General features: G+C 40.7%; 1 protein-coding gene across 4 annotated transcripts in view; it reads left to right on the top strand.

The window, feature by feature from the left end:
• Positions 1-14740, top strand: part of MRS2 (magnesium transporter MRS2) — a 37995-nt gene that overhangs the window by 11683 nt on the left and 11572 nt on the right. For all 4 annotated transcript variants that reach the window (XM_032341243.1, XM_032341246.1, XM_032341244.1 and 1 more), the window contains exons 5-6: positions 12647-12820; positions 14448-14578. In XM_032341243.1, the coding sequence (XP_032197134.1) occupies positions 12647-12820; positions 14448-14578 (305 nt within the window). The remainder of the gene's footprint in view (positions 1-12646; positions 12821-14447; positions 14579-14740) is intronic.

Here is a 14740-nt window from a genome sequence, read left to right on the forward strand (position 1 = left end):
TCTTACGGTTTGTCTCCCTCCCAATCCCATCTTGTTTAATTTATTCTTTTCTTACCCCCCAAGTCCCCCATGTTGCCTCTCAACGTCCTCCTATCAGGGAGATCATATGATAATTGTCTTTCTCTGATTGACTTATTTTGCTAAGCACAATACCCTCTAGTTCCATCCACGTCATCGCAAATGGCAAGATTTCATTTCTTTTGATGGCTGCATAGTATTCCATTGTGTGTGTGTGTGTGTGTGTGTGTGTGTGTGTGTGTATTTACACACCACATCTTCTTTGTCCATTCATCTGTTGATGGACATCTAGGTTCTTTCTAATTGTGGACATTGCTGCTATAAACATTTGGGTGCACATGCCCCTTCGGATCACTACATTTGTATCTCTAGGGTAAATACCTAGTAGTGCGATTGCTGGGTCATAGGGTAGCTCTATTTTCAACTTTTTGAGGAGCCTCCATTCTGTTCTCCAGAGTGGCTGCACCAGCTTGCATTCCCACCAAAAGTGTAAGAGTGTTCCCCTCTCTCTGCATCCTCGCCAGCATCTGTCGTTTCCTGACTTGTAAATTTTAGCCATTCTGACCAGTGTGGGGTGGTATCTCATTGTGGTTTTGATTTGTATTTCCCTGATGCTGAGTGATGTGGAGCACTTTTTCATGTGTCTGTTGGCCATCTGGATGTTGTCTTTGCAGAAATGTCTGTTCATGTCCTCTGCCCATTTCTTGATTAGATTATTTGTTCTTTGGGTGTTGAGTTTGATAAATTCTTTATAGATGTTGGATACTAGCCCTCTATCTGATATGTCGTTTGCAAATATCTTTTCCCATTCTCTCAGTTGTCTTTTGTGTTTTGTTTGTTTGTTTGTTTGTTTTTTAAATTTTTTTTTTAAGATTTTATTTATTTATTTGACACAGAGAGATCACAGGTAGGCAGAGAGAGAGAGAGAGGGAAGCAGGCTCCCTGCCGAGCAGAGAGCCCGATGTGGGACTCGATCCCAGGACCCTGAGATCATGGCCTGAGCCGAAGGCAGCGGCTTAACCCACTGAGCCACCCAGGCGCCCTGTCTTTTGGTTCTGATGACTGTTTCCTTTGCTGTGCAGAAGCTTCTGATCTTGGTGAAGTCCCAATAGTTCATTTTTGCCCTTGCTTCCCTTGGCTTTGGCGATGTTCCTAGGAAGAAGTTGCTGTGACTGAGGTCGAAGAGATTGCTGCCTGTGTTCTCCTCAAGGAGTTTGATGGATTCCTTTCTCACATCGAGGTCCTTCATCCATTTTGAGTCTATATTCGTGTGGTGTAAAATGGTCCAGTTTGATTTTTCTGCATGTGGTTGTCCAATTTTCCCAACACCATTTGTTGAAGAGACTGTCTTTTGTCCATTGGACATTCTTTCCTGCTTGGTCGAAGATTAGTGGGCCATAGAGTTGAGGGTCTATTTCTGGGCTCTCTATTCTGTTCCATTGATCTATGTGTCTGTTTTTGTGCCAGTACCATACTGTCTTGATGATGACAGCTTTGAAATAGAGCTTGAAGTCTGGAATTGTGATGCAATCAACTTTGGCTTTCTTTTTCAATATTCTTCTGGTTATTCAAGGTCTTTTCTAGTTCCATATAAATTTTAGGATTGTTTGTTCCATTTCTTTGAAAAAAATGGATGGGATTTTTGATAGGGATTGCACTAAATGTGTAGATTGCTTTAGGTAGCATAGACATTTCCACAATATTTGTTCTTCCAATCCATGAGCTTGGAACATTTTTCCATTTCTTTGTGTCTTCCTCAATTTCTTTCATGAGTACTTTATAGTTTTCTGAATACAGATTCTTTGCCTCTTTGATTAGGTTTATTCCTAGGTATCTTATGGATCTGGGTGCAATTGTAAATGGGATCAACTCCTTAATTTCTCTTTCTTCTGTCTTGTTGTTGGGGTATAGAAATGCAACTGATTTCTGTGCATTGATTTTTATATCCTGACACTTTACTGAACTCCTATACAAGTTCTAGCGGATTTAGAGTGGAGTCTTCTGGGTTTTCCACATCAAGTATCACATCATCCGCAAAGAGTGATAGTTTGACTTCCTTTTTGCTGATTTGGATGCCTTTAATTTCTTTTTCTTGTCTGATTGCTGAGGCTAGGACTTCTAGTACTATGTTGAATAGCAGTGATGATAATGGATATCCCTGCCTGTTCCGGAACAGCTCTCAGTTTTTCTCTATTGAGAATGATATTAGCAGTGGGTTTTTCATAGATGGTTTTGATGATATTGAAGTATGTATACCCTCTATCCCTATGCTTTGAAGAGTTTTGATCAGGAAAGGATGTTGTATTTTGTCAAATGCTTTTTCAATATCTATTGAGAGTATCCTATGGTTCTTATTCTTTCTTTCATTAATGTATTGTATCACACTGATTGATTTGTGGATGTTGAAACAACCTTGCAATCCTGGGATAAATTCCACTTGGTTGTTGTGAATAATGTACTGTTTGTAATGTTCTGTTGGGTCCTATTGGCTAGTATTTTGGTGAGAATTTTCGCATCTGTGTTCATCAAGGATATTGGTCTGTAATTCTCTTTTTTGATGGGATCTTTGTCTGATTTTGGGATCAAGGTAATGCTGGCCTCATAAAATGAGTTTGGAAGTTTTCCTTCCATTTCTATTTTTGGAACAGTTTCAGGAGAATAGGAATTAGTTCTTCTTTAAATGTTTGGTAGAAATCCCCTGGGAAGCCTGTCTGGCCCCAGGCTCTTGTTGTTTGGATATTTTTGATGACTGCTTCAATCTTCTTACTGGCTATGGGTCTGTTCAGGTTTTCTATTTCTTCCTGGTTCAGTTGTGGTAGTTTATATGTCTCTAGGAATGCATCCATTTCTTCCAGATTGTCAAATTTGCTGGTGTATACTTGCTCATAATATGTTCTTATAATTGTTTGTATTTCTTTGGTGTTTGTTGTGATCTCTCCTCTTTCATTCATGATTTTATTTCTTTGGGTCCTTTATCTTTTCTTTTTAATAAGTCTGGCCAGAGGGGCGCCTGGGTGGCTTACTGGATTAAAGCCTCTGTTTTTGGCATAGGTTGTGATTCCAGGGTCCTGGGATCGGGCCTGCATCGGGCTCTCTGCACGGCGGGGAGCCTGCTTCCTCCTCTCTCTCTGCCTGCCTCTCTGCCTACTTGTGATCTCTGTCTGTCAAATAAATAAATAAATAAATAATCTTTTAAAGAAAAAAAAATTAAAGTCTGGCCAGAGGTTTATCAATCTTATTAATTCTTTCAAAGAACCAGCTTCTAGTTTCATTGATTTGTTCTGTTATTTCTTTGGTTTCTATTTCATTGATTTCTGGTCTGATCTTTATTATTTCTCTTCTTCTGCTGGGTTTAGGCTTTCTTTGTCGTTCTTTCTCCAGCTCCTTTAGGTGTAGGGTTAGGTTGTATATTTGAGACCTTTCTTGTTTCTTTTTTTTTTTTTTTTTTTTTTAAGATTTTATTTTTTTATTTGACAGAGATCACAAGTAGGTAGAGAGGCAGGCAGAGAGAGAGAGAGAGAGACAGAGGAGAGGAAGCAGGCTCCCTGCTGAGCAGAGAGCCCGATGCGGGACTCGATCCGAGGACCCTGAGATCATGACCTGAGCTGAAGGCAGAGGCTTAACCCACTGAGCCACCCAGGCGCCCGAGACCTTTCTTGTTTCTTGAGAAAAGCTTGTATCACTTTATATTTTCCTCTCAGAACTGCCTTTGCTGTGTCCCACAGATTTCGAACCATTGTGTTTTCATTATCATTTGTGTCCGTGAATTTTTTTCAATTTTTCTTTAATTTCCTGGTTGATCCATTCATTCTCTAGAAAGATGCTCTTTAGTCTCCATATATTTGGGTTCTTTCCAAATTTCCTCTTGTGATTGAGTTCTAGCTTCAGAGCATTGTGGTCTGAAAATATGCAGTGAATAGTCCCAGTTTAGGTACCGGTTTAGGTACCGGTTGAGACCTAATTTGTGACCCAGGATGTGATCTATTCTGGAGAATGTTCCATGTGCACTAGAGAAGAATGTGTATTCTATTGCTTTGGGATGGAATGTTCTGAATATATCTGTGATGTCCATCTGGTCCAGTATGTCATTTAAGGCCTTTATTTCCTTGTTAATCTTTTGCTTGGATGATCTGTCCATTTCAATGAGGGGAGCATTAAAGTCCCATACTACTATTGTATTATTGTCGATATGTTTGTTTGATTTTGTTAAGTGGTGTATATAGTTGGGTATTCCCATGTTGGGGCATTGATACTTAAAATTGTTAGCTCTTCTTGTTGGACAGACCCTTTGAGTATGAAACAGTGTTCCTTCCCCATCTCTTATTACAGTCTTTGGCTTAAAATCTAATTGATCTGATATAAGGTTTGCCACACCAGCTTTCTTTTGATGTCCATTAGCATGGTAAATTGTTTTCCACCTCCTCACTTTAAATCTGGAGGTGTCTTTGGGTCTAAAATGAGTTTCTTGTAGACAGTATATTGATGGGTTTTGTTTTTTTAATCCATTCTGATACCCTTTGTCTTTTGATTGGAGCATTTAGCCTATTTACATTCAGGGTAACTATTGAGATATATGAATTTAGTGCCATTGTATTGCCTGTAAGGTGACTATTACTGTATATTGTCTCTGTATATATATTAAATATATATATATATATTTTAGGCTCTCTCTTCGCTTAGAGGACCCCTTTCAATATTTCCTATAGAGCTGGTTTGGTGTTTACAAATTCTTTCAGTTTTTGTTTGTCCTGGAACCTTTTTATCTCTCCTTCTGTTTTCAATGATAGCCTGGCTGGATATAGTATTCTTGGCTGCATGTTCTTGTTTAGTGTTCTGAATATATCATGCCAGTTCTTTCTGGCCTGCCAGGTCTCTGTGGATAAGTCTGCTGCCAATCTAATATTTTTACCATTGTATGTTATAGACTTCTTGTCCCAGGCTGCTTTCAGAATTTTCTCTTTGTTACTAAGACTTGTAAATTTTACTATTAGATGACGGGGTGTGGGCCTATTCTTACTGATTTTGAGGGGGGTTCTCTGTGCCTCCCGGATTTTGATGCTTGTTACCTTTGCCATATTAGGGAAATTCTCTACAATCATTCGTTCCAATATACCTTCTGCTCCTTTCTCTTTTTCTTCTTCTTCTGGAATCCCAATTATTCTAATGTTGTTTTGTCTTTCGGAATCACTTATCTCTCGAATTCTCCCTTCATGGTCCAGTAGTTGTTTGTTTCTCTTTTGCTCAGCTTCTTTATTCTCTGTCATTTGGTCTTCTGTATCCCTTTCTCTTTTCTGCCTCATTTATCCTAGCAGTAAGAGCACCCATTTTTTACTGCACCTCATTAATAGCTTTTTTTAGTTCAGCTTGGTTAGATTTTAGTTCTTTTATTTCTCCAGAAAGGGTTTCTCTGATATCTTCCAGGCCTTTTTCAAGCCCAGGTTGCACCTTGAAAATTGTCATTCTGAACACTAGATCTGACGTATTACCAATGTCCCTATTGACTAGGTCCCTAGCCATCGGTACTGCCTCTTATTCTTTTTTTTTGTGGTGAGTTTTTTCCGCCTTGTCATTTTATCCAGATAAGAATACATGAAGGAGATGGGACGCTTGGGTGGCTCAGTGGGTTGAAGCCTCTGCCTTCAGCTCGGGTCGTGGTCTCAGGGTCCTGGGATCGAGCCCCGCATCGGGCTGTCTGCTCAGCCGGGAGCCTGCTTCCCCCCCTCTCTCTGCCTGCCTCTCTGCCTACTTGTGATCTCTCTCTCTCTTTCTGTCAAATAAATAAATAAATAATCTTAAAAAAAAAAAAAAAAAAGAATACATGAAGGAGAGAATAAAATACTGAAAGGGTGGCAAAGACCCCAGGAAAATGTGTGTTAACCAAATCAGAAGAGACCACAAATCATGGGGTTGAAGAAAGGGGTAAAAAGAAGTTTGGAAAAAAAAGAAAAAGTAAAAAGAAAGAAAAGAAAAGAAAATATATATATTAGATAGGTGAATAGAACAGAGCCACCCACTTAATCTGGGGAGTATTTGGTCTCTTAGAAGAAACTACTCCCCATAATTTTAAAGAAAAAACTTTTATACACACACACACACACACACGCATGCACACGCAAAAGGGTAAATGCGATGAAGGGATGGAATATGACTATAAAGATGAAAATTTTAAGGGTGCCTGGGTGGTTCAGTGGGTTAAGCCTCTGCCTTCAGCTTTGGTCATGATCTCAAGATCCTGGGATCGGGCCCTGCATCAGGCTCTCTGCTGATCGGGGAACCTGTTTCTCCCTCTCCCTCTGTCTGCCTCTCTGCCTACTTGTGATCTCTCTCTCTCTGTCAAATAAATAAAATCTTTAAAAAATAATAATAATAATTTTTTAAAAAAATTCTAAAAGAGGAGTTGATAAGTTGGTTGGGAAAAGAAAGAAAAAAAGTGGAGAGAATTTGCTCAGGCTGGAGACTAGAACAAAGCCCTGTGCTAGGTTTAGGGTATATTTTGATCTATTAGAAGTTGTATCCCAGGGGTGCCTGAGTGGCTCAGTGGGTTAATCCTCTGCCTTCAGCTCAGGTCATGATCTCAGGGTCCTGGGATAGAGTCCTGCATTGGGCTCTGTGCTTAGCGGGGAGCCTGCTTCCCCCTCTGTCTCCTCCTGCCTCTCTGCCTACTAGTGATCTCCCTTTCTCTGTCAAATAAATAAAAAAATAAATTCTTAAAAAAAAAGTATCCCAAACTTTTTTTAGAAGAAAAAGCCCTATGTGTATACAAAAAATAAATTTAGATACAATGAAAGATAAAATCTTACTATAATAATGAAAGTTTAAAAATATTTTTTAATGACAGATATTATTAAGATAAACTAGTTAAAAAACGGTAAAAGAGGAAAGAGTAAAAGTTTAAAAAATTAGAATTTAAAAATTTTTAAAAATTAATTAACTATGCAAGACTAAAGAACCATGGGGAGAAAGCCATAAATTCCATGCTTGGCTTCCTCCTCCTCTGGAATTCCACTGTTCTCCCTGATGAGTGAACTTGGTCTTGGCTGGATTTCTTGCTGATCTTCTGGGGGAGGGGCCTGTTGTAGTGATTCTCAAGTGTCTTTGTCCGAGGCAGAATTGCACCACCTTTGCCAGGGACGGGGCTAAGTAATCTGCTTGGTTTCAATTTCAGGAGCTTTTGTTCCCTGAATGCTTTCCATAGAGTTCCCAAGGATGGGAATGAAAATGGTGGCCTCCCAGTCTCTGGCCCAGAGGAGCTGAGAGCTCGGGGCCCCACTCCTGAGTGCACCCTTAGAGCAAAGCGCTCAATCACTCCTGTCTCCCTGGCCTCCGGCCACACTCCGAGCTCACCCAGCCTGTGACCAAGTGTCTCTGTCTCTGGCATACAGCCCTGCCTGGAGTCTCCAAACCCAGCAGATCACTGCTGCTCTTCCAGATTGCTCTTCCAATCTGCCACTTGTGGGGTCTCTGCTCAGAGCAGTAGTGTGACTGTGCCATGGATCACAGTTTAAGGTACCCTGAGTTGAGCGCTCACTCCTTGGCTCCGTCTCTGTAACCGGCTTCCCTGCTCTAATACCTGCAAGCTCTGTGACACTCAGGCACCCCCGATCCTTCTGTGGCCCCGCAAGACCTGAGACCACACTGTCCCCACATGGGCTCCACCCTGGCTTAGTCTCTGGAGCGTTGTCCCTCAGTGGAGCAGACTTTTTTTTTTAAATTTCTTTATTTTTTTTTATAAACATATAATGTATTTTTAGCCCCAGGGGTACAGGTCTGTGAATCGCCAGGTTTACACACTTCACAGCACTCACCACAGCACACCCCCCCCGCAACGTCCATAACCCCACCACCCTCTCCCGACCCTTGTCCCCCCAGCAACCTTGTTTGTTCTGGAAGATTAAGAGTCTCTTATGGTTTGTCTCCCTCCCGATCCCATCTTGTTTCATTTATTCTTTTCCTACACGCCCCCCCCCCCCCCAAGCCCTCCACATTGCATCTCCACTTCCTCATATCAGGGAGATCATATGGTAGTTGTCTTTCTAGTGGAGCAGACTTTTAAAAGTTCTGATTTTGTGCGCCGTTGCTCTGCCACTTGCTGGGAGCCGGCCCCTCCCCCTGCAGTCTGTCTTCCCGTCGCTTTGGATTCACTTCTCCGCAGGTCCTACCTTTCAGAAAGTGGTCAATTTTCTGTTTCTAGAATTGCTGCTTTTCTTTTCTTCCATCTCCTGTTGGATTTTTAGGTGTTCGGAATCTAGTCTTTGTTTCAAAGTCGTTTTTCCCATATAAGTTATTGCTACTCTGGCTTTCTTTTCCATTTTCATAAAAGATGCGTCTCCATCCCCTCACTTTCAGTCTGTGTCTAGGTCTAAAATGAGTCTCTTGTAAGCAGCCAGTAGATCGGTCTTTTTTTTTTTTAATCTATTCTAATAACCTATGTCTTTTTATTAGAATGTTTAGTCCACTTACATTCAAAGTAATTTGGTAGAAATGTATTTATGCCACTTTATTACTTGTTTTGAGCTTGTTTCTCAGGATTTTCTCTGATCCTTTCTTGTCTTTTTTCATAGTTTGCTGGGTGTCTTTAGTGATATACTTGGAGTCCTCTATTTTTTTTTTACATATCTATAATTGGTTTTGATATGTGGTCATCATTATGTTTGTATATAACATCTTATACCTATTGCAGTCTTTATGAAGTTGATAGTCATTTAAGTTTGGAACCATTCTCCCTGCCCCACCCCCCAACCTTGATTTAGGTATATGGGGTCATACTTTTCATCCTTTCAATTTATGAGTTCCTTGACTGATTTTTTTTTTACACATATATTCATTTTTACTGCTTTTGTGTTTCTAAACTTTATAGTGTCATTTTTAGTCTTTCCTTTTGTACTCAGAGATTCCCCTTTAATATTTTTTACAGGGTTGGTTTAGTTGTCATGAACTCCTTTAGTTTTTGTTTCTCTGGGAAACTCTTGCTCTCCTTTTCTGAATGATAGCATTTCTGGATAAAGTATTTTTGGCTTCAGGTTTTCCCTATCTAGAACTTTGAATATATCATGCCACCCCTTTGTCTTGGAAAGTTTCTGCTGAAAAATCTAATAACTTTATGGGGTTTCCTTTGTATGTTACCATCATCTTTGTCTTGCTGCTTTTTAGATTTTTTTCTTTATCATTAGATTTTGCCATTTTAATTACAATATGTCTTGGTGTGGTTGTGCCTTTGTTGATTTTGTTGGGAGTTCTTTGTATCCTGAATCTGAGTATCTGTTTAATTCCCCAGATTAGGAAAGTTTTCAGCTATTACTTCAGCAAGTAAATTCTCTACTCTCTTTTCTCTATCTTCTGGGACTTCTACAAGGTGAATGTTATTACATTTGATAGTCACTGAGTTCCATAAGTGTTCTCCTGTTGCATAATTCCTTTTCCTCTTTTTTGTTCAGCTTGATCACATTTCTCTGTTTTCTAGGTCATTAACTCATTCCTCTGCTTCTTCCTGGCTTCTCTTCGTTCCATCAAGCGAAATGTTTCTCATTTCATTTATTGGTCCCTTTATCTCTTTATTATTCTTCATTTCATTAAGGATCTCATGGATATTCTTCACTCTTTTCTCAAGTTCATTGAGTATCCTTTTGATCATCATTTTAAATTTACATCAGGCATATTACTTCTATCTGTTTTGCTTAGATCTCTGGCTGTGGCATTGTCCTGTTCTTCCATTTGAGATAAATTCCTCTGACTTCTCATTTTGTCAAAGTCTCTGTGCCTATCTCTGCGTGTTAGCAAAGTCATTATGTCTCCTGCTCTTAAAGATAATGGCCTTATGAAAAAGAGGTCCTATAGTGCCCTGAAATATAGTGTCCCCTGTTTTCCAGAGCCTGGCACTTCTGCAAGTATCTCCAATGTGTGCTGGCAGAGCTCTGCTGTTGTGTCCTGGCCACTTTATCCTTCAGGCCAGTCATCTGGAGAGGCTTTCTTTGCCTGTTGTGGACAGTGTTTAGTCTCTGGCCTGAATGTGGCACATTTTAACTAGGTATGCTCTGGTCTGCTTGTGAAATGAGAGCTCTTGCCACTGCCATGGAAACCGGGGCCTTGTAAAACTCCTGGGTCAGGAAATGCAGGATGAGCAGGGGTTTGGGTTGGTCTTCTGAGGTAGGGGGTCTGCTGTGCTGGGAGTGAGAAAGGCAGGACTGAGATGACCGTTCCTCCAGCGTGTGGAGTGGTGAGACTTGGTGTAAGCAAGTTAGGTAATGAGGGTTGCTGCTAGGCTGGTTTCTGCAGGCAGCTCAGTGTTTCTGCTGAGGGGCAGGGGAGAGAAGTGGTGTCTATCTGTTCCTTTGTCCCTTGAGTGGTCTCTCCATGAATGCTACCTCTCTGGGGCACTTTCCAAGATGAGCAGCTAACATTTCCCCACTGTGTGCCCCAGGTGCTGTTCAGATTGCTGTTTGCCCTGCCTTTTCTCCAGGAGCTGCCCTAGTGTCCTCTGTGCTCCACGCACGCTGACCTTTAAAAAACCCCAGGCTTTAACTCACAAAATTCAGGCTTTCCTGCTTTTCAAACCAATTGCTGTGGGATTTGTTTTCCCCATGCGTCTCGTGCTAGTTTGCCTCTTGTCCTTCCCTGAGACCATGGCTCCCTCCCCACCACAGCAGGCACAAATTGCATCTCCATACTTCCTGTCTTCTTTTTTGTGGTCTCGCCTCTACCTTTAGTTGTGGAGTTTGATCTGCCAGCCATCAGATTAATTTCTGGGGTATTTAGGATGGTCTCATAGTTACCTAAGTTGTACTGGTGGGAGGAGGCAAGCCTAGCGTCCTACTCCACCACCATCTTTTCCTCCCACCAACAGCATTTTTCACAAAACTAGAACAATATCCTAAAAGTTGTATGGAACCACAAAAGACCCCAAATAGCCAAAGCAGTCTTAAAAAAGAAGAACAAAGCTGGTGGCATCACAATCCCAGATTTTAAGATCTATTGCAAAGCTGTAGTAGTCAAAATAGTTTGGTAATTATACAAAATAGACATACAGATCAGAAATAGAGTAGAAAACCCAGAAACAAACCCATGCTTATATGGTCAATTAATCTTGACAATAGGCAAGAAAATCAATGGGAAAAAGGCAGTCTCTTCAATAAATGGTGCTGGGAAAACTGGACAGCCTCATCCCAAAGAATGAAACTGGGCCACTTTTTTACATACACAAAAATAAACTTAAAATGGATTAAGACCTAAATGTGAGACCCGAAACCATAAAAATCCTAGCCGAGAGCACAGGCAGAAATAAACTCTTCATTCTAGAGAACAGACAGAGGATTACCAGCGGAGAGGTGGGGACGGGAGGGGGAAACAGGTGATGGGGATGAAGGGGAGCACTTGGGATGAGCGCGGGGTGATGCATGAGGTGTTGAATCACTGTATTGTACCCCTGAAACTAACACAACACTCTGTGAAGTGTATTGGAATTAAAATATTTTTCTTATTTCCCCTCATCATTTTTTTAAAAATTATCTCTTTGATGAAGGGAGAAGTGTGTGATAAAACAAATTTAGAGGAATGTTATTTGTACAATCTTAATGATATGTTTATAGGTGTTCACTGGGTAATTATTCAACTTCTGTGTTTTAAAAATTTTCATAATATCTTGTGGGAAAATGTGAATAATCTCTAATTTTTATATCACTAATACAGTGGCCACAGGCTACTCTTCTAACTTAAATGATGCCAGTCTTTAGTATAAATTTCTAATTTCTTGCTCTCTAAATTAGAGTACTAAGGCTATGTTTTGTCTTTATAATTTCAGATTAGCTTAATATGTTTTGGTGACAGTTTAAAAGGCAACTTTTACATTTCAGCCAAAGTAATCATGATTAAACTAAATCTTTTCTAAAAGTCTATCAAATATATGGCTTAAGAATACCTTATCTTGGGGCACCTGGGTGGCTCAGTCAGTTAAGCAGCTGCCTTCAGCTCAAGTCATGATCCGAGGATCCTGGGATTGAGCCCCGCATTGGGCTCCCCAATCAGCGAAGAGCCTGCTTCTCCCTCTCCCTCTGCCTGCTGCTCTGCCTACTTGTGCTCTCTAATAAATAAATAAATAAAATCTTAAGAAAAAAGAATACCTTGTCTTATTTTCTTTGTTCCCTCTTGTTCTCCTGATTATCCTGGGTATCTCTTGGTATCCTGGAAGTCTTGATTTGTAGTCTTGATATATAGTTGTGTTGAGAGTGAGGTAGAAGTACATATATTTTAGGCTTCCTTTCTTTTAAAAATATCTGTTTTTCTTTTTCTTTTTTTTCCCTTTTTTTTTTTTTATAAGATTTTATTTGACAGACAGAGATCACAAGTAGGCAGAGAGAGAGAGAGGAGGAAGCAGGCTCCCCACTGAGCAGAGAGCCCAGTGCGGGGCTTGATCCCAGGACCCTGGGATCATGACCTGAGCCGAAGGCAGAGGCTTTAACCTACTGAGCCACCCAGGTGCCCCTCTTTTTTCTTTTAATAGTGATTTGGTTTAGGGTTAATCCAGAACCTAATCCAAATAGGGTTAATCCAAATCCTATTTTATGAATGTTATTCTTTCCCTTATATGCATGTATGTGTGCATGTCTATACCTATGTATAATTTTTTTTTTTACAGTACTTGAAAGCTGTGATAACTCCAGAGTGTCTTCTGATACTAGATTATCGTAATTTAAATTTAGAGCAATGGCTCTTCCGGGAACTCCCTTCTCAGTTGGCTGGAGAAGGACAACTTGTCACATACCCTTTACCTTTTGAGTTTAGGGCTATAGAAGCACTCCTACAATATTGGGTAAGCCTATTTTTATTTTGCTTCTTAAATTTTTTCTTGTTTTAAAATACTACTGAGTAGGAAGACAAGTGGTATTGTTTCAATGACATCATTCCTAACCACACCCTGCCTCTGAACGAAAATATCTCTGAGGGTCCTGTGTGGAGAAAGTACTTAATTCTTAAGCTGTACTATCCAATCAAATAGATCTGAGGTCTCTAGGGACAGTTTATAGAGTTTCTTTGAGAGTCCTATTATGACATTCAGTTAAGCACATTTTAAGTTGGCCATCCTTTGTATAATTTTGATAATTATATTTGAGGGGTGATAATTCAAAATACTTAACATCATATCAAAAAAGTTTTAAATATTCTCTATTATTCTGCAACTAAAGTGTATATTGTAAAACTGCATACATCCGGTGAACAGAGCTCAAATCATTCTCCTACTTTCCCCGTCACTCTGGTTGGTGGGCACCGTCCTTGGAGGCTGCTGCACAGTGCCACTGTTTGAGACCTACTGTGACATAGGAACCAGGGAGAATTCTTCCAATGATTCCCCTATTATGTAGGTCATTCCTGGGTGTCTAGGGACCCTATCAGGTCCCAAACAACAGTGGTCACTGCCCTCCTGGCCCCACAAATGGTTCATTGTCTTTTCTTATCCCCCAGTGGCCAGTGCAGTGCTGTTCAGGCGCTGGCTGCCTGCAGCGGTCGGTCTAGAGCAACCGACCATGCGGAGTGGAGGGAGGGAGCAAGGGGGCGAAGAGACGTGCAGGGGTGAGACTGGATGGACCCGGACCCTTCTCTTTTGTCTCCTCTGCTGTACCGAGGGAGTAGGAATTGGCTACATCCCCTACTCGCTCGGGTTCGTGAGGCAGGAGCGCTGGCTAGTACCAGCCCAGGAGATAGATGGTGACCGGTTGGGGCACAGTTACCAGACAGGGAAAATGCAGGGGAGGGAAAGGAGGGACGGTGCAGCCAGTGGTGAGTGGCGGGCTACGTGGGCTAAGCTCTCAGGAGCTCAGGCTGAGATAAGTAGTGCGTGCTGGCTTTTATGCCATTCGTTTATTTTACTAATGAACTGCTTAATTCTGTTATGCTGTTTGCCAGCTGGTACGGGAATATTTCAATATTTTAACAACAGGTATAGCCTCTATCAGTGCTTTCCTGCTGAATGCCTGAACAATAAGTAGTATACTTTTGACTTGACACCGGTTTATTTTTCAAGTCCCAAGTTATGTGTTGGGTTTTGGAAGAATCTTTTTCATGGGAATTTTGAACTGTGTTCTGTGTACGAAGAACGTGGGTATTGTTTACCAAATGTAAAGTATGTGTTTTAACATAAATGGCAGGTTTTAATCAGCCTTGCATTCCTTTCATTATAAATGTTTGTGGGGGAAGACTCTTAGGAGAGTTAATTCCCTATCAACCAAATGCAAGCCTGGTAACATGCATGGTTATCTATTAACCTGGTAGATCTAGGTTATGAATCATCTGAAATGGGCATTCTAGCAGTGACCATGTTCTGAAACGTTACCAGCCTGCCAAGCTATTACAGATTTCTGTGTTTAATCAGAGGATTCACTGATCCTGAGTATTCTAAGAAGATTGTTTTGATTCTTATGAAAGGTCATGTTGTTATCTAGATCAGCACTCTTCAGGGGAAACTTAGCATTTTGCAGCCACTGATCCTTGAGACATTGGAAGCTTTAGTGGATCCCAAACATTCTTCTGTAGACAGAAGCAAATTGCACATCTTACTACAAAATGGCAAAAGGTAAATATGGGTGATCTATGTATTTGGGAGGTAGACAAAAATATCTTAAGCTTCTCTTTCAGTAGTCCTAATAGAAAATGTATAGCATTAATTCAGATACAAAATCAGTGTGATTATTCCCTGTTTTGAAAAATACCAACTAGGGGTGCCTGGGTGGCTCAG

Source organism: Mustela erminea, chromosome 4, assembly GCF_009829155.1.
Source record: "Mustela erminea isolate mMusErm1 chromosome 4, mMusErm1.Pri, whole genome shotgun sequence".
Lineage (NCBI taxonomy): Eukaryota > Metazoa > Chordata > Mammalia > Carnivora > Mustelidae > Mustela > Mustela erminea.